Source organism: Physella acuta, unplaced genomic scaffold, assembly GCF_028476545.2.
Source record: "Physella acuta isolate Inbredline_101_S28 unplaced genomic scaffold, ASM2847654v3 ptg000964l, whole genome shotgun sequence".
Classification (NCBI taxonomy): Eukaryota; Metazoa; Mollusca; class Gastropoda; family Physidae; genus Physella; species Physella acuta.
The window spans coordinates 385,901-406,498 of record NW_026732481.1 but is presented as its reverse complement, the minus strand read 5'-3'; the positions used below and the strand labels follow the sequence as shown (position 1 = coordinate 406,498).

The 20,598-nt window shown below is 30.3% G+C and overlaps 1 protein-coding gene across 1 annotated transcript; it reads right to left on the bottom strand.

Annotated features, from left to right (window-relative positions):
• Positions 1 to 582: 582 nt before the first annotated feature.
• LOC131953898 (calcium-independent protein kinase C) lies at positions 583 to 20,361 on the bottom strand. The gene is made up of 15 exons (XM_059317335.1): positions 19,818 to 20,361; positions 19,433 to 19,496; positions 15,163 to 15,328; positions 14,907 to 14,938; positions 14,694 to 14,776; positions 14,230 to 14,359; positions 13,977 to 14,116; positions 13,708 to 13,786; positions 11,817 to 11,986; positions 11,529 to 11,702; positions 11,181 to 11,335; positions 10,692 to 10,830; positions 10,367 to 10,555; positions 9,374 to 9,523; positions 583 to 9,260 (listed from the first exon to the last, which is right to left on the bottom strand). Exons 1-15 carry the CDS (start codon positions 20,163 to 20,165, stop codon positions 9,084 to 9,086), a joined length of 2,196 nt encoding a protein of 731 aa, XP_059173318.1. The 5' UTR covers positions 20,166 to 20,361; the 3' UTR covers positions 583 to 9,083.
• Between the last annotated feature and the right edge of the window lie 237 nt (positions 20,362 to 20,598).

Sequence of the window (20,598 nt, the reverse complement as noted above, 5' to 3'; positions counted from 1 at the left end):
AAACAAGAACACTAATTTTTTATATACCTATAAAATATGGCAGAGAGAAAATTAAAAAACTCCTAGTAGTACCCAATGAGGGTTATATTATGTGAAAAACATGGTGTAAGATATTAATTTTCTGTGATACTAGTGCTTTCAGTGAGAACACATATCAGTACATTAGAATATTGCAGAGGTATAGTGTTTATTTATTAGGTAGACCATCAGATGTCTTCTTTCTGTAGTGCTGCACCTTCACATCAATGTTGTATACTCAACACTACCATCTTGTTTGTACAATTTTATATACAAGATAATTTACCCGGTTAAGAAAAAATACAATGGGTATAGGCTGATGTTTCTTTTTTTTTCTTAACCTAAACCAATCTTCAATCTTAACCGGAATAGGAACTTGAACTAGCACCCTAATATTTTTATTGGAGAGTATCATCTATGAAGGTGTTTACTTCAATGACATAAATATTTATTTTCATTGACGCTGAAGTATATATAACGTTTGATGAATACGCTACATAATTCAATCATATCAGATGAGAGTGTTCGAAGATAAGAGTTAACAAAATTAACAAACCATGAGGATAAATTAACAAGTATTGTTTATTAATGAAACTACACATATAAATACTGATAAATTGCTCTAGCATTTCAAGAAAGTCAAACACATGACATTACACAGCCTGGCAACACAAAGAACAAACAATATTGCTGTTATGTGTCATAGGAACTAAATTAAAAAAAAAAAAATTCTTAAGTCTTGGCAAATATATTTTAGAGTACCAATGGATAAGTCCAATTTGATGTGTTATACACCAACGTGTTGATTTAGATTGAGACCATTCATACCAGTTAAGGTGAGCTACAATGTTATCATGAGGTAAATACATCAACAACTTCTCTTACATCCGTTTGTATTGAATACATAACGAGAACAATCTGTTCTCTCACCAGTTCTCTTACAGGGATAGTTGATAGGACGCAAATAAAAAGTGCAGTCTGCACCTCACTATCTTAGAAGGGAAAAAGTAACAGTATAAATAAAATGCTTCTGTATCAAAATGATTGATAAACAAACCAAATTCTAATAGTATTTTAATTTTCTGTAGGCTCATATGATCCTTGGTATATATATATAAAAAAAATTAAACAAACATTACATTTTTCAAAACCTCAGAGATGAGAATCACTGGACCAAGATGAAGGAACTAGCAAACGCAACTTTTTACAATACAAAGCTACCACTTCCAGACCATGAAAGGCTTATAGTTTATATATGAGATCCTAAAAAACTTTTTTTTTTAAAATGTGGTTTCCGCAAGCTATCAAATTGTGGTTTCACTTATTACATTGCTATTTTTTTCGTATTGTGTACTTTTTAAGCTACTTCTGTGAACTGGTATTGTTTGAGCAAAATTATAAGCTTTTTGGCATATTTTTATTTACAAAAAAAAAGCGCTTTTTGTAATAATTTATATTGCACTTTACCTCTGTTTTATGTCAAGGAAATATTTAATAGAGTATATGACTGGGGACTGCCTTATGTATTATGCTATTATTATTATTATTAATAAAACTAAACTAAATTAAAAATCAAAATACCTAATATTTGGGAAATGAACCTGAATGTCATGTATAGTGCTCTAAATATTTCCTACAGAGAAAATTAAAGTAGTATACAAATCTACAAAATTGGCCCAAAATTATAAGTTCTACTGAATTCAAATTGTATGCATATTTGATGAATAATTACTGATAATATCTTTACACCCATTAAAAACTATTGACTTAATTCGATCTAGAAGAACAATACAACTTGAAAAAGATAAAACAAACAAAAATACGGTAACCACAATTAGAGCAAGACATAAGAAAATTGCAGTCACTCTTCTCCACTAATGTTAATTTGATTTTTTTTAAAAACATCACTTAGCATTAAACACAACTGTAGGATTTTCAAACAATATTTTAAAAAAAAGTAAGTATGATTATCATTATATAAAATCTAGAAGATTTATGTAACACTCTAAACCCTCTATATCTATTGATCTTTAAAAAAATTGTACTACACAATATTTCTACAATAATAATTAGAGAACTGTAAATAAGAAATAGATCTGCAGTTCTTTATATTAGATTTTTATAAGTTTTATTAGTAATATTGTATTTTAGCATTAGTTTACAGTCATTAACAAAGTAAACCATTTTGTCTTCACTTTGTGGTAAAAAAAATATCTATTTTTTTTTAAAAAGGGATTTAACAGAGCTTGTACACAAGAGGTATGATAAAAGCTTTGAAATGAAATGCTATCTATTCTGAAACATGATTAAATCTGATAATAAAAAATGTAATATGACTGGTCAAGTTATTTGACTAGGTCAAAAAAGATTTTTAAAAAAAAAGAATTTTTGAATAGCACTACACTTGTTCAATGATCACTAATTCAGATACTGACAACAAAGTCAGACTGAGATGAATAATAAAGAAAAAAAAACAACACAAAAACGGAAGTTGAAAATTAAAAAAAAAAACACTGACGAGAAATAAACTGGGCAAGTGCAGATGTCAAAACAGTTCACGGAAGCAACGAGCAGTGCATTTGAGCTTGATGTTTTTCAGGTGTTTGGAAATTGATGTTTTTCATTAATTTATTTTTAATGTAAATTCAATGTTAACCTTTCCAACGACAACAATAATGATAACACATTTAATTTTGTTTTTCCTTATCTTAGTAGTTTTTCCAATGGTTATGTGGAGATTGATCTCAACACCTAAAAAATAGCAAATAAATTGACAGACACACTTTTCCAAATGGCAATGTGGCTCGGGTAAAAAAAAATACTAGAGAAAAAACTGCTAGTAGCTTGTCTTAGTTCAGTGATCTGATTCATCTCATTGCAAAAATCTATTAATCTAGTCACTCTTTAAAAAAAAAATCCTAGTCACTCTTTGAACTGAAGAAAAGTGTATTTTAATTATATAATCATAGAGAATATTAGAAAACTATTTCTTCCAGGATAAATTAGTATCATTTAACTTGATTTAAGATATAACAATGTGCTATCTAATGATGATACGATAAACCTTATAAAGCGCAATCAATATGTAGACATCTAACCTACTGAGTAAATGACATCCTTTTGAAATTATGAGCTCACAGGGATTAAAAATTAAGCTATATCTGCTATTTTGGATAAAATCTTGACTAGTGTCACAATATTAAACCATAAACACAATTATAATTGACTATTGGGTGTAATGACACAGAATTAAGTCTGAAGCCTATATTACAGTTGCCAGATCTAGTTCGACCTCTTTAATAAAATAGTTTATAGTTTGTTGCCTTAAAAATAAAGATGTAGAGGCTAAATAATATCTAGTGCAGCACCTTGTAAAATGACACTATCCCTTGACATCTTAAAATAGTTTTGCAAAGAGAACATTGTTAAATGTTAACTTCATCTTCACAAGTCTTACTCAACCTCATATATTACACAACAATTTGCCTAGTGCATTGAAATATGTTAATAAGTTAAGCTCTTGATAAATGTCTAGCCATGAAACATGCTTTCACGGAAGCTTGTAAGTTATTTAATTGTAGTCAATATTTGTTGTACACATCAAAACATCAACATAAAGGGAGGTAAGCTGACAAGAGTTGAATATAATAACGTGGAATAAAACTGTCTTTATGTATGGGGCATAAAGAGAAGAAGCATTATGGTATAACTATCAGTTTCAGAAAGAGTGAACAAAGTGATGAGTAAGAATAGTTGATAAAAGCTTTGATCATACTAAGCCTTGTGCGTATCTTATCCACATGATTAAAGAGAAATGACAGAGAGAGCATGGCATTATCAGAAATCTCAATTCTACAACATTTGAAGGGAATGGTAAACAGGTTATTCTAATGATAGGATGTGCCCAAAACAATCAAAGACAAAATCAGAAACATTTTGATCAAGGTACAATATCGCAGGCAAGAATCTCAAGACAACTCCATTCATTCTAAAACTCTTCCCTTGTTAATTTAAACAAGTTGATATTGTTTCTATCTAAATGTGTATTTTTAAAATCCTATTTTACAATAACGACAACATTAATTTAATAAGCCCATAAGAATGATTTATTCAGGCATACACAGAAACATTATAACAATTAACAAAATTTTAGTTTATTTTAGGTAAAAAGAAATTATTTCTAGTGGGAAACACTACATGTATGCTTGTAGGCTTGTAGAAAGAGATAACATACATTTAGGTTTTAAAAAGTCAAACAAAGGTGTTTTTAAAAAATTATCAAAGTTTTTTTTTACTGTCATCTCAACTGAAGTGGGTGACAGTTGTACAAATTATCTTTAGAGAAAATGGATAAATTAAATTATTTACAACTACAAACATATTAGCAAGTCTATGAAGGTGCAGTGCATTTGTTGATACATTTTTCATTTATGAACCTTTTAAAGCCATTTAAATTTAAAGATTGTAACTTTACATAGTTCTATAACTAAAACCACATAATACCATCAAAAGACAGCTAACACAACTTAAATTATCTGTATTTTAACTGAATTTTATAATATAATTGAATCTATATCTATAGAGACTCCATATCAGATCTGTATCTCTTTTACACATGTTACTTCTTATAATAAAATTACATTAGTAATCATTGCAAAATTCTAATATAGAATATTGGCAATGAAAAGCCTCATACTTACAGATTACTTTTTCCAAAAATTCAATTAGCATCACCTTTAGTTGATAATTTCATGTTTAATTAGCAGCTTAACTAAATTTTTTAATCTGTATGACACATTATGTCTAATTGAATTTTAAAAAAATATTTTAGGTAAGTAATGATTATCTTTTACTCCATATGTATGCAAAAATGGAAGGTTAAATGATAAATGACATTCATACAAGACATCCTTTATTTAGTTTGTTAAGTGCATAATGCTTACAAAACTCAAAAGTCTCATGATAATTCAATTTCTAAACATGTCCAATTGTAAGATAATTTCATACAGAATCAAGCCTCATATTGGATATTGTAATAAATTACATGGTTTATCCCCCGCCTAAATAGTGAAGCTTTTTGAATGAACAACACTAGTCACTGATATTATAGTTACAAATGTAAAAACTGGTTTGATTTTGCTCAATTTTATTTACTTAACAATGCTAATAAAGATTTAATCCTTTGTTATTTTGAGTAGATCTATGTCCAAAAAATTGAAAGCCTCTATTTGAATACACAAAAGTTAGAATGAAAGAGTATTCTATTTTGGAAATAACTTTAATCATTTTAGCAACAGAAATGTTACTTTCCCTGAAAGGTTAATGTTATGGCACAAACTATTATAAACACTTCTGAAGTCTATACTAATTAGAACAAGGCAATGATTGACTAGAAGAATATGGTACATTGGGCATTTATTGCCTACTTAAAGGAATTTCTTAACTGGTAAAATTTTAAGTAATAATTTAATTTTTTAAAATCTAACAAATTGTGAAAAAATAATATTTTGGTGTGTTTTTGAAGAAAAAAAGGGACAGGTAAAAAAATATTTAAATCAAAAGAAATTTTTTTTAAAAATATATCAATACTAATAAAATGTTCTACCTAATTAGATACACTATTTCTAATTCATTACAAAAAAACCTTTTCCAGAAGCCATTGATCAGATACTTAATTATACATGTTCTTGATTTGAAAAAAAGATAGTAAAAAATAAAAAAAAAATATATATCACAGTCAGTTTCACAATGTAAGCAACTTCTAAGTAGATGTTTATGGTTTTCATACATTATGGTAAATGATAAGCTAATTAATTTTGGTAACTTGTCAGATGCAACCCATTCCATTTGAACTAGAAGCTGCACAGTATGAGAGTCAAAACCAGTTGATTTTTTTTGGCAAAATAACTGGTTTGCTACTTGAAGCTTTTAAAAACTAAATAGTAAACAGGCCTTCTGCCTGAAAACCGAACTAAAGACAAAAATTGAACATGAAATTATAACCATATGAACAGATGTGTATTGCACAATTGACATATGAACACAGCTCATTACCTCTGATAGACCTGATAACAAGAGGCCAATTATTTATGTGAAATGTTAGCTTGTTTATTCTTGTAACCACAATCCTCTTACCACTATTTCTTATTTAATTTTCCTAATAATTTTCTCTAAAATAATGTATTCAGTCACCTGATTTTTCTCATCCTGTTGCTAAATACTGCTAAGACTGGTTTAAGTTTCATGCAATAACATGATTGACCAAAAAGCAACAAATAATAACAGCTATACATTAAAACCGATGAAAGTTACAATGGATTTGTTGCTTGTGTTACCATTTTTACAATTCATTAAATATTTTTCACATTAGACAATGTTTACAATGAAGAAAACTCATAAATAACGGATATCCATATCAAGTGCAAAAAGTCAGTAATAAAATTTGTTTTAAAAAAAAATGTTCACTAGTTTCATGCTTATGACATACATAAAATTATAAAATCATAGCCAGTATAATTTGTATACATTTTCTCCCTAAGCCACATTTTGACAGTTCAGCATGAAAATTTCACCAACAGAATTTATTTGATGGATTATTTTACATTCGTTTTTAAATTGTATTTTGCAGTGTACAAATTTTTTATTTATTTTCCAACATAGTTATCAGTACTTTGTTATCAACTGATTTTTAATACTCTTAAGTAAGGAGTGATTAGGACTTACTGTTTCATTCTAATAATTTAAAAAGTAACAGAAAATATCCATATTACCCTTAGAAATTAAAGGTGGAAATTAAAACAGAGATACAAAATTGTATTAATTGGGCTTGGATTACAATACTTTTATTTCTTCTGAGAATAGTAGCAATTTTAAGTGAAGTGTATAATTTTTGTTTAGAATTTTTTTTTTACATAAGATGATTGTCTGAGCATACTTACTAGACTTCATTTAAGATTTTGAATTTTAGTACCACATGTTAAAAAACTGTCTTAAGCACAAGCACACACCTGGAAAATTTTCATTTTTTGAAATAGCACCCCAAAAAAATTCTGAAGAAATGTCTGGAAATTTTTTTGGCAAACGGCCAATACAGAAATTATGCAGCTTTATATGCAAAGATGGAACTACAGCATGAAGATAGGAGATAAATATAAAAGTGAAAAGATAAACCAGATGAAATAATGGCAAACAACATTATGAAAGATATAAATATAAAAGCAACTGTGCAAAATACACACTACAAATATAACAAAAATTAATAACAGCTGAGTGAAAAGAATTCATCAAGTAGATGAATACATGTTTAAAAAATGTTATTGTTTCTACCAAACTTAAAATCCTCACAATTATAATTTTAAAACACTCAGATACTGTAAGCCTTATTTTGAGAAGAAATTCTATTTTCAACTTTGTGAGATTTTTTGTGTAGTAAGTGATGCTCTTGAATATAAATGTACAACAAAGAATAAGACAAATTGTCTTTGGGGTGTACAAACCTGGATCCACACTTCATAGGTTAAGAGAATCTCTGTATGGTATTTTCCTAACAAAATTTTAAAACTTTATTTTGTAATACTCTTAATGCAACTATTATAAGAGAGAAAATGCATACAAATAAACAGGTTTCCTAATATCAGGCTACTACTATTAGGTAAGCCCTTCCAAAATTAAAAAGCAAACTGAACGTAATATTCTACCCATCTAATACTTATTTGATAAATTATTTTAAGATCTCTAAATTAATAAAATAACAACAGAAAACAAATACCATTATAACACACACGCACACATAGCAACACTTATATATATATAAATATATTAACAGTTTGGTGCCCAAAACTATTTTAAAGTTTGCTGTATAAGTAAATCACATTAACCAAAGGTTGGTTAAAACATAATTCCCTACACTTATTTGCTAAATAAGAACAATATTAAATTTCAATAAAAGAATATGCACTAACTTTTGCATACCCCTTAATGCAAGGAAAAAAAAACTGTTAAAGCTTTATTAAATCTGAAGACCACACTAATATAAAAATCTAACAGATTTGTAAGAATTTTATATAAAATTTCTGAGGAAAATTTCATTTCAGAAAATAAAATTCTATTCTTTTATTTGCTAAACAGGGAGGGATTTAACTTTTTAAAGCAAGTTATGCTAACAATAGATTATATTCATTGAACACAAATTGCTTTAAAAATAGAACTTGGATAAAATGGTTGAAATTCAATTTGGCAACATAAAAATTGATTAACTTAGACATTTATGATTTGTCATTTGAGTGTTCATTTCTCACAGATGTTTTAAATTTCTTAAGCCAATGCCTGAAATTTAAAATAAAAACATTAAATTATGAACATGATAATTGTAAGTTAAACAACATTTAAGACCTGACTAGGAGATTCCACCCTCACTTAATGGCTATATATCCACATATATTAAAATCATTTAAAGTCATGGAGTTAAAAATTATGACATAAAAGTATTAAACTTATATCATACTATTAAGAATTTGATTGTTGATTCATATAAGTTCTATAAACATTAGCAAAAATGTGCAGTTTAATGTTTATACAGAACAAATTTCATTCAAACAAATGCTTAGTGCAAATGACATCAATCCCAAACAACATCAGATACACATAGATATGCCAGAACAATGAAACTAAAATGAATATCACTTTTTTTGTGAGGGAAGAAATATTTGTTCTTCCTGTTGTCTACTTTGAAAGTGAATGAAAAACAAGATGGCAGACAGAATGAGAGACAGTGCGAGAACAATTGATGACAATCCATTAAATGCAACAAAACTATACCAAGTGTGGACCTAAGAACAGTGAAATTCAACAAATGGATCCAGAAAGGAAATTTAAGAAGTTCTGATCTTGTCATTTCAAGGGAGGTTACTCATCACTGAATCATACCACATTGTGAATTCACAGAAAACACAAGAAAACCATCCACAAATTGAATTTTTTTTTTGTTAAAAATAATAATAAAAACACAGCCACAAGCAAGTATGGTCCAAAAACTGAGCATGGCTGGAACAGCCTCTCTAGCTTGGTCAGTGGGTCTGACCACTGGCCTCCATTTCCAACTTGCCGTATTCTGGATTAATAAATGAAAAACCGCGAAATTCCTCCTGGTTGATAGTTTTGATCACTGCTGGGTCAACAGGTGTGAGCACAGGATCTTCTGAAGTAAAATCTCTATCAAAGTTGTTGGCATCTGTCTTGTTTTTCTAACAAACAAAAGAAAATTATGTGTAAAATGTAAATGGAAATTTTTAAATATTTAGCTTATGACATTCATGAATCAGAAAATGAAGTTAAAATTTTTAAAAGAACAACTTACAATTTTTGGCTTGAAAGGTGGCTTCACTTTACGTTGTTCTAATGCTTCCCAGTCTATTTTTTCATGGAAAAATGGATGAAGAAGGATGGCTTTTTCACATCCTTGAGTAGTAACACAGCCTAGTCGCTTGGCAGGGTTCTTTGTCATGAACTAATGGAAATTGAAAAAAGAAAATAAATATATTTTTAACTATAAAACCAATTGACTTACCCATTTACTAATCATCAAAAATTCTTTGTTTAACAATTAGGAAAAAAGAAAATAAAGCTTTTTTTAACAAACACAGCAGTTCCATAGTTATTAATCTAAATTGGGTCACATTTAAGTATTTTTAAAATATAAATTCAAATGGTCAACTTATTGAAGCACAAAGGTGGTGCTTGATGTAAGGAACAGTATCTTCATCTCACACAAACAAAATGAATCTAGACATATATCGGAATCCCCCCCCCCCCAATTTAAACCAAAGATATTGTTTCTTCCAGGTGGAAATTTCATGTACACAAAAAAAAATGTAAATTAAAGATTGCAAATAAAGTAATAATAATGTTGCACCTTTACATAAATAATAGGTACATTCAATTAGTGTACTAAAAAGTAAAGACAAAAAATATGCATATTTCTATCACTGAATATAAAAATTAAGTTAATAAACAGTGAAAACTCAAATTCTACATACAAATTTTGTGAACACAACCAATTTTAAAAAACAATTTAATTAATGAGATCATTAGTGTAAGTACTTAACAGACCGAATGATCTTTCTTGAATTTGTGTGTGTATGATTAAAGTTATTACCAAACAGCCTGTTTTGAGTATATCGAATAAAGAACCCACCCCATTTGTGTGAATGGATATAATGAAGTGCCCACTCCTTTGAGTGAGTTAAAAAAAAGTTTTGATTGCTATAATAAGTAAGTAAAGTAAACACCCCTTTGAGTGAGTACAAAAAAAAAAGTTTTGATTGCTATAACAAGTAAGTAAAGTACACACCCCTTTGAGTATAGAAACGGCCTCCTTGCTGAGCCAGACAGGGTATAGGACATCATCATGGAGGATAGATTCAAACAGATCATCTTCATTGTCAGCCTCAAAAGGTGGTTGTCCAGCCATCATTTCATACATAAGCACACCTAGAGCCCACCAATCTACACTAGCATCATATTCTAGCTCTTGAAGAATCTGATGAACAAACAATTTTTTTAAACATTTTCAAAATGTAATACATTTTTATTTTGAAATAATTATTTCTTCATAAATATTTAAAATCAATTAACTGGACCTAACCACCCATTCATTAAATTACTCTTTTGGTTACCTCTGGTGCTATATAATCAGGTGTACCACAAAATGTTTGTGTCAGTTTGCCTTCAGTCATCCCCTCCTTGCACATACCAAAGTCAGCTATTTTACAATGACCTTCTGCATCTAATAATATGTTATCTAATTTAAGATCTCTGAAAAATAAAAAGTAGTTACAATTATCAAGATATAAAAGTACATACCACATTAAGAAGTCAATCTGAATATGTCTACTTCTGATTTTAATCTAAATTTAACAGAAATTCAAATCTTACACACACTTTCAAACACAGCTTATGATCTTAAATACAATTTATAACAGCAAAATTATATGATCTTAAATACAATTTATAACAGCAAAATTATCATTTTAGTACACCAATGAAAATCCAAAGGAATAATTTTTAGCTAGAAAGTTACATAGAAGTTAACCAATCCTAAAATAAATCACTGTGCTTAAATTCAAAATCTAAAAATATCACAATGAAAGAAAACTGTCACACACCTGTATATAATACCATGCCTATGTAGAAACATTAATGCCAATGTGACCTCTGCAGCATAAAATCTTGCTCTAGGTTCATCAAATTTTCTGGCTCTTTGAATTTGAAACATAAGATCACCTCCATTGACATATTCCATGACAAAAAATAATCGCTCCTGAAATTTAAGGAAATAATAGAACATTTAAGAAGAATTAAAATGAAACTATACAGTGTGTTATTTGGAAAAACTATGTCTAAATGTGAAAACTGATAACCATTCAGGGATTATTATCGATACCTAGTTTTTTAAATGAATTTATTTTAAAAGATATTTTTCCAACAAGTTGAGGTACATGGTTAAAACATACTTTAGTTTGAAATGATGAGTGTAACGCTGTGAGAAAAGGGTGTTTAGCTGATAATGCTAGTATCCGCTTCTCAGTCATGGTACATTCAACATCATCATCTTGAATGATGACATCTTTTTTCAAAACTTTGATGGCATAAACTTCATCTGTACCTTTCTTTTCTGCCAGCATCACCTACAATTTTAAAGTAAATTAAAAGCAAAAATTTTAAGTATATTTTTTAATTTAAGCATGATAGCAAAGTCTCTTTAGATAACCATGTTATGCTTATAGAAGATTTGTTCAAACCTTTCCAAAACTGCCCTTTCCTAAAACTTTGATAAAATTGAAATCATTTAAGCTGATTCGGCTATGATGAGATCGCGACCTGTCCCCAGAAGGACTGCGAGTTCTAGACCCTAAGTGATCATTACTTGTGTCAAAACCACCAACATCAGAGGAATTAGGGTCATCTGGATCTGAAAAATATTCATTTAAATTTTAACTGTTGTCATTGATGTTATATACTTGATTATCTATACTTTAAAACTGTTACACAAACTATTAGCAATATGCAGTTGCTAATATATTTTTCTACAAAAAACAAATTACAAAATAAAAATATGTATGTAAATAAAAATTTCAATTAAAGTTACTATTAAGATTTCTCATTTATTAAATTTGATCTTCAACTATTTAATTTAGTGCTTAATGTAATTGTAAGTTTAAATTACACTTTTTATAAGTTTATCCATTTAAAAAAATATACTAAAATTGAATTGCATTAACTTCTAAGTGACATAAATTATAAATTACAGACAAATGGGGAAGCACAACTTTCATACATTCAACCACGACATGGTGACCACATAGTTTAAAAATAAATTTACTTAGGTGTTGCTGTTTCAAAATAGTATTAAATGAATGTCAGTAGACCTACATCTTCAAATAGTAATTAGTACAGTACATACCAATGAGGATAACAGCTTTAGCTGCCAGTTTGCTAAAACTCCCTTTATCTGCAACTGGCAACTTCCAGGGATATTACGTGGGCAAATACATTTGGAAACTTACAAAACCCACAACAACAAATCTGTTGAATCTCCCACAAAAGTTTTTGTCAGAAATTCTGAACCAAATGAAGATATTCCATGACAAAGAAATAGCAAAGAAACTTAACTTCCTATAAGGCAGCAAGTAATAAGGTACGCAACTTCTGTCAAATCTTTAAAGTAAAAGATAGGAAATTTGGACTTCACAACAAAACTTATTTTTCTAGCCATCACTATTGTGTTTTCCAGCTGGCTCAAAATGCCATATTTATACTGAGAAACATGCAATAATACAAAACAGCAAATGGCTTCCTCAACATTAATAAGTGACCTCACAATAAATACAATGTGGTGAAACAAAGAAACAATGGTGCTTCAAACATTACAAAAGTTTCTAATCAGAAGATTCCAAAATTGGTTTAGTATTGTTTGTTATTAAGTTAATATGAAGATATTAACATTTTCAAGTTATGTAAACAATATAAATGTTAAGCAAAAAAATTATATATAAAAGCAAATGTATCACTTTAAGCTTTATTATGTTTTTAAAAAAAAATTATGTGTATTCTGTTTTCTTATTAATGTAAAAGATTTTTTATTAAACTTTGCCTTCTTAAAAATGACTAGTGATGGGCAAGAATTTAGGTGACACTGACTTATACAGAGCCTTTTGAAATGCCATTATTGAAAAACTAAAACTTTACTGTCAAAGCAAATTATAAGTGCATTACTCTTTTTTTTTACTTTAGTAGCAAAATTGGTTGAAAAAACTACAAATTAAAAAAAAAAAGATTATTTTGATATGGCAAATATCCCATAAAAGCTCACTATAGCCAAGATTAAACAAAATAAAATTTATTTAGCAGTTAACAATTCAAAAGCCTATTATGTACTTGAACACACAAAATAAAACACTTATTAGTAATGAAAGAAAATGCAGACTGAAGTGACTATACACCGTTTTATTAGAAAAGCTTCTAGAAAGATGCTTGCTTCCACTGGAGTGTTAACTTATTACAAATTAATAGCATTAGAAAGCGAATGCACAAGTCCACTTATACAAGTGATGAGATTACAACAGAAGCAAGCGGTACTGCACTGAATGTCTTGCAGGTGGGCGTCATGCATTCACTCCATCACTCACTCACCTTGTATCACAGGTATGGGGGACGAAAAAGATCTCTCATGCATTGGGCTATTTTTATTTGGGGACTCACTTATTGATGTCTGAAACAAACAAAGATTGCAATAATTAATTGAAAGTGAATTATAATGTTAGAACTATTTAATGTTGAAATGTATAGCATTTTTAAAATGATCAACCTGGTTGTCCTAAATTCTAGTAGAATTAACCTTTATATTTAAAAAAAAGGTCTTTGGTTAGTTAAACAGTTTAAAAAAAAAAAAGCTTCCTTACTGGCTTTTTGGTGGGTTTAGGTCTGAGCTTGTCGCCTGAAATGCCCATCTCAGATAAGATTTGAGCCATGTCCCTTGTGTTTGTTCCACAGTTATTCGCCACATTTTTTTGACATCGTTTGTGGATGTTCATTTTACATACTAAAAGAAAATATTTTTTTTAAATTGATAATTTTTTTTAATATACAAAGATAAAATAATATCATCAAGTGTGGTATTTATGTACACAGAGTAATATTTTAACAGCGACTGACCATCACATTGTAATCCTTGTTTGAGCAACCCGTATAGTAGAGAGCCACAGTGGTCACAAAATGTTGGTCTTCTGTAGTTGTGTACATTGAATCTGTGTGGGACATTTATATTGAACCTTGTTCCTGTCACCTGGATAAAAGAAAAACACTTTCTTTAAAAACATGAATTTTTTCCCCCAATTATTTCATTCTTACTTTTTTTTACTCATGCAAATAAAACTCAGTGTACAAATTCTGTTTAAAGAAATATAATGTTTAATACTTAAATTTTAATTCTTGTTGTAACAAACAGTGCAGCAAATTACAAAAAGTGTACAATATGTTCATCTTGTAAGAAATTCATGTTGCTGTTAGCAGAGCAGTTCCCTTATAATTTTTTCAAGATTAATTGTACCTCTTTAATCATTAAGTTCTGACTTAAAGTTAAAAAAAAAAAAGCATAAAATTCAATGCTAGTTACTAACCTCATCATTAGAGACATCACGTGATCCTGGACATTTTGTGACTATGTGCTGGTGACATCTTTTATGGACTACACAAGTACATACTGCAAAAATAAATTTATCTTTTTTAAATCTATAAAAATAATAGTGACTATCTCTAGAAGGATAAAAAATTAGAGTGAAGATAACTCAATGCACTATTGTACTTTATATTTTGTAATAGCTTTCACAAACCTTGACACTGATATCCTTGTTTCCCAAGACCCCTGAAACACAAAGTTTTTAATTTATTAATAGAAAAGTTTTAAATAAACTTATTTTGATAGAACTGTAATGCACAGCAAAACCATATTCAACTAGATTAAAATAAAATCTTAAAAAGCAAACAACATTTTATAACAAAGTTTTAAAATGAAGGTGAAAATCATCTGTTATGGAACACACTATGTTTACAAATACCAAAATCAGGATGGTGATAAAATGGCCTTACCATATAAAGTCTCGACATAGTGAGCAGAATGTCGGTTGCCTAAAAAACATGGCCATAAACTTGTGTCCATTGACTTGGTGCACACGCCTTCGCATGGCACCACGTCGTCGGTTGAGCATGCCTTCTTTTTCTTTGAACACTTTCTCTTTTGGGGTCGATTCTGCGGCTGCCAACAAAAGAAGTTTATTGCAAATTATAAATTATGTTTTACAAATGTTTTTTTTAAACAGAAAAAGAACTAAAAGCTACCTTGTGAAATCTTCACAAACACAATATAGCTATTAAAAATCACATTCCAATATATAGTCTAAATAAAAAAATCTTAATTCTCATCAGTAAGAACTTAAATATATATGGATTGCTAGGTGGGGCTTGGCACCTACTCCTACCCAAGAGTAAGAAGAAAACATATTGTAGAGGAAATGTAGGCCTATGTTAAGTTAAGAATTCTCTTTGAAATGTGTATGACATTGGATTAAAATGTTCTTTTAATAATGTATATATAGATCTATATATAAAATTATGGGCAGATCTTGAGGTTTAGCCCATGCTTAAAGTTATAATATTTTACATATCAAGTCCCACTACCTCCACACTTGGTCCAATTGGGTTTAAAGATGTAGTACAACACAAACTTAGAAATCACTAGAAATTTGTAATGATTTGCAATGGAAAGACTAATTTTGTATAAAAATATTTAATGTATTTAGAGGAAGTGTAAAGAGAATTCTATGTTGTACTTATAAGAACTTTCATTAAATTCAATTGTATAACGATTGAAGCATCCATTAAAAAAAAATTGCAATAAAAAAAGTCTCACGTTGTTATTGTAAGTAATCAATAGAGTGATTGGGGAGGGGAGAAGGAAAGGTAAACCATATTTTCCAGATGTTCTTGTTTGGTGGGGTAAAGAAACTTCCAGTGATAATTTAAGTAATTAATTATGAGATTATCTCAATGACTACTAAAATAACTGTTTTGCCTGAACCTAAAAAATAGGGTAAATAGTGGTGTTTAGTATATTTCAGGTAAGTCAATGTGACGCCTGTTGATAAGTTGTAATCTTTTAAAAGATCTTATGCTGCATGTGTAAAAAAACATTTTTTTGTGTTAAAATTTAAGTTCAATGAGCCTAGTTTAAGTTCTTAAATTTTGAAGCATGGCCCATATACTTAATTTTTTAGATATTTAATCTAGAAATATAATAGGCTATGTAATTAAAATTAACTTTTTTACTAATATTCTTATGTCAGTAAAGTGTTTTTTCTTATTCCTCCACACATATAATCATTGGTAAATTAGCAAACAAAACTGTAAAAACAATTAATATATATTAAGGAAAATTTTAATTTGATAGGAAAGCCACAACATCATTTTTTAATTTAAAAAAAGTAATTTGAGAAACATCCTACTATTCACCTTGTTTTAAACATCAGCAATCATAATAAATGGTGGAGGCCCTATGCTCCATAAGGAGCAAAGAGGACTAAGTCAAGTAAGTCAATCATAATAATATAAATTATATACAATGGTTGCTTTTAACTTCCTTACAACTGATAATTTATTTAAAATTTTATGAAATTAAAGTGTGTACTTTTGTTATTTATTCCATATACCTGACAAACTATTTCAAAAACAATTTATTACACAGGTTTTTTTTTTTAATTTAGCCCTCCTCCTGTGAGCATATAAAAGGCAAAATTTATTTATCATATTTATTAAAAACCTCTATAACCCTAACAACCAATATAGCCTATCTATCTTCCCACCCCATCTGACCCCCAAAGGCCAATTGAATAATTAGTTGTTTAATGAGTATGCACAGATGACTACAGATGACTCAATATGCTTAACCCAGTGTTTACTTTAGTTTTTTTTTAAATGTTAGTTCTTAGTCTACATTTACAACAATAGTCTGTACTATTAAATGGTGGGGTAGTTACAAATAGAGTTAGCATTTGTGAGCCCTAGTAACACTAGTTCAGAGTTCATTACAACTTAACACACAAAGGTTCAGGGGAGTATTTCACATGCAAGTGCTTGACAATGGAATGTCCCAATTAAAGGGGGAATAAGGTTGTTGATAACAATACTCAGGTCAAATAAATTTATTTTTAAATCTAATATAAGCAGAGCATGTGTTACACCAGTGTCTAACAATGTCTGAAAAGTGAACGAAATACTAATAAACTTGATAATGTCAACATTAACCTGTAACTATATCCTTAACACAAAACCAAGTCATACCATTGCCCTTACCCTAATTTTTTACCCTGGCCTGATTACAATAGTTGTACTGGGTTGTCTTAAAAACCTAACACACTTATTTTTGGAAGATTCTATTGTTAGACACTGATAATACCATTACTCCATATTATAATCACTAGGCCTAGGTAATTAAATCCACTGCTATTAAGAGTTTAAGGATACACTTTAAACATATCCAATTTCAAAGACACAGTTCTAGTCTAAACATAGTCATATGCCAGCACAGTGTAAACTAAGGCTAATTTAAGTTATTAGAATTTTGAAAGGTATTGATGCCACCAGTACTTTTTGAGAAAATCAAATTACTAAAAATACTATTTCGTATTTAATACATTACTTTGATTTAAAATATTTTACAAGTATGTTAAACCATAGTTCATATTTAGAGCAAGAGACCTTATGATTGCTGACCCCAACAGTAACAAGTTCAGACCCCGCAGGTGAGACTTGTTAACTAGGGACAACAACCCATCTAGAATCTAGGAGAGAAAAATCAAACAACTGCTACCTTGCTGATTGTCCGGGTGGAAAAAAGGGTATGGAAGCAAATCCAGAAAGAAAGGCAGGCTGAAGTCGCAGTCATCCTATGGCACATAACATGTTTACACTAATACTTATGTTGGGGAAATCTTTTCCACTAGTACAGTTAAAAATGAAGAAGAATAAATTCCAAAAATGGTGGTGGAACATCATTTCATTGTGTTCTAGAATCATTAAAAGCCTTGCCTGGTACCAATGGGAGACAACTTGTATGAATAAAAGATGTTTCAGGTTGTGTAAGTAGTACTGTAATATGAAGTTTAGTGTTAGGGCTACAGAAGTAAATTAGTTTGGAAAGGGTTAATGTTGGCATTAGCTAGGTCTATTATTATTTATTTAGATGTCTAACAACTGTTAACTTTGAAAATTCAATTATACTGCCATTGTGTGACAATGGTGCCCTGAAACAGTTTTATCCAATACAACAGTTTCAAGAGGGATTGTAGGCCAAACAATAAATAAGGGATTAGATAGGCCTATTTCAATTAATTAGGCCTTTGCCTTAAGTCTGAAGTATAATACACAAATGCATAATTCATGAGGCCTAGGATTATGTGATGTCTATTTTTGTGTTAAATATAATTTAAAATTGTCAATTGATTTATGTCTTGTAAATCTAGTTGTTATGGGCCTTGTTATATATAGGGCTTTATAGGCACATTCCTAATTTTAAGTAATTTTTAACTAATTAGGCCCTAAGGCTATTTTTTTATTTCATTTTCTTAATATCTACTGTTAGTCAAGTAGGCTAACTACTAAATAGATTTGTAAAAATTGACTAGAGTCTAGAGCTAGATTCTAAATATTTCAGTCTTGCAGAAGTCTACTCTAGTTGTTGAAGATATCTTGATCTGGAATCCAGACTAGAAACTAGATCTAGATCTAGATCTTATTGTAGATTTAGAATATCTAGATCTAGATTAGATCTAGAATCTAGATCTAGAAGCTAGAGAGTGAGAGAGAGATCTAGTCTAGATCTAGACTAGTAGATATCTACTAGACTAATATCTAGATATTAGATAATAGATATTCATTTCAAGGCCAAATTCTTTAAAATCATTAAATGTAGGGCCTAGTCTATTTACTTTTTTAAATAATTGGATGGAAGTGGTGCCAAATGGGGTGGCTGAATTGAGGAAAACCAGGCATAACTACATTGGGTCATAAAGCATTGGGCCTACATGAAAACCGAAACTGACATTACGATTTGGTTGCTCATTAGCATAAACTTGGACGAGCGCTACTACAGGAACAACTCACTGACGACGTCATTCTGGCATTGAGTTCCGAGCATTCCCGAGAGCGATAATGTCTCCGGTTATATAATGGAAAACGAAAACAAAGACCAACAACACGGACAGATAAGCAGACACGCAAATTACGTACTTCTGGATCTTACAAGGATGGCGAAAATTGAGGAAAGACGTTTAAATTGGGGTGAAAAATGTTAAAATAGTCTTACCTTCAGTTGCCGAGCCGCAAAGCTCGATAACAATGTGGAGTTTTCCATTTGGTTCCAAATCGATCTAAAAAACCAGACACAATTATCAAGAATTAACTCTTTAAAAAACGTACACCAGATGAAACACATGAGGAATTAGATTTAAAACAAAGCCAAATAGTTTTTAATTTAAAATTCAAAGCAGAATGGTCCGCAATAAACAAAAAATTCTAATAATAATTTTCAATGCTAAAAAGAACATGAACTCGGGAAATGTCCGGATGAGGCGCCCCGATTCCGAGGCGAGCCGAGAGAGAAAAAAATGGCTACCATTCTGGGTTTCGCGACAGTACCGATCGAAGACGGCAAACCATACAACAATTTACAAGTATCAGTACGTAATTACCCAGAAATCAGATTTTCCTTTAACATCGTCGAAAGGAATGGTACAGTTGGCCACAAACTCGTCCGGGGGGATCGCGGCGTCGTGAAATACAGTTAGATTCACGTTCTGCCCGTTGTGAACCTCCGAGGTAAAATCCTCGTTCCAAACCCACTGCGGCTTGACACTTTTGGGCTTGGTGGTGGTCTTGGCTACGTACACCTCGTCTACGTCGATGTTGACGTACGGTTCGATCATCTGCGAGGCCTTCTCTTTCGTTGAGCCCATCTGCAGCCGCAACGAGAAGTCAGTGGGCTTCAGATCCACTGCCTCGCAGATCTTAATTTTCACAGAACCGTTGAAGAAGACCATTTTTGGTCTTCTTCAGCACTCAGGCCCGATCACCGGTCTTTGCAGACGATCGGGGAACAGTTATCCGAAGCCCGCCGTGCGAGGAATCATTTAGAGGCTGGCGATATAAATTTAATCCAAATAAACTTAGAATATCACAGCAAAAAAATATCACGGAAGTTGTAATACGAATTTAGCATTTAGCACAGCCGTCAGGAAAATGCAGATAGATGTTGCGCATGCGCACTGTTCAGTGCCATACCTTCGACCCAAGAGCCCTCGAGCCCGGATCACTCGGCTTCGCGTTGAGACCCGAGTGAGGGGTGGTAAATCCCTCCTCCTGTTTTGACATAATCGAACAGTGTCTGTCTTCTCCCATCCTTCGGTTTACCTTACTATATTTATAAACGGCAACTAAAACTATCTTGTTAAATAAAAAGATTTATTATTATTA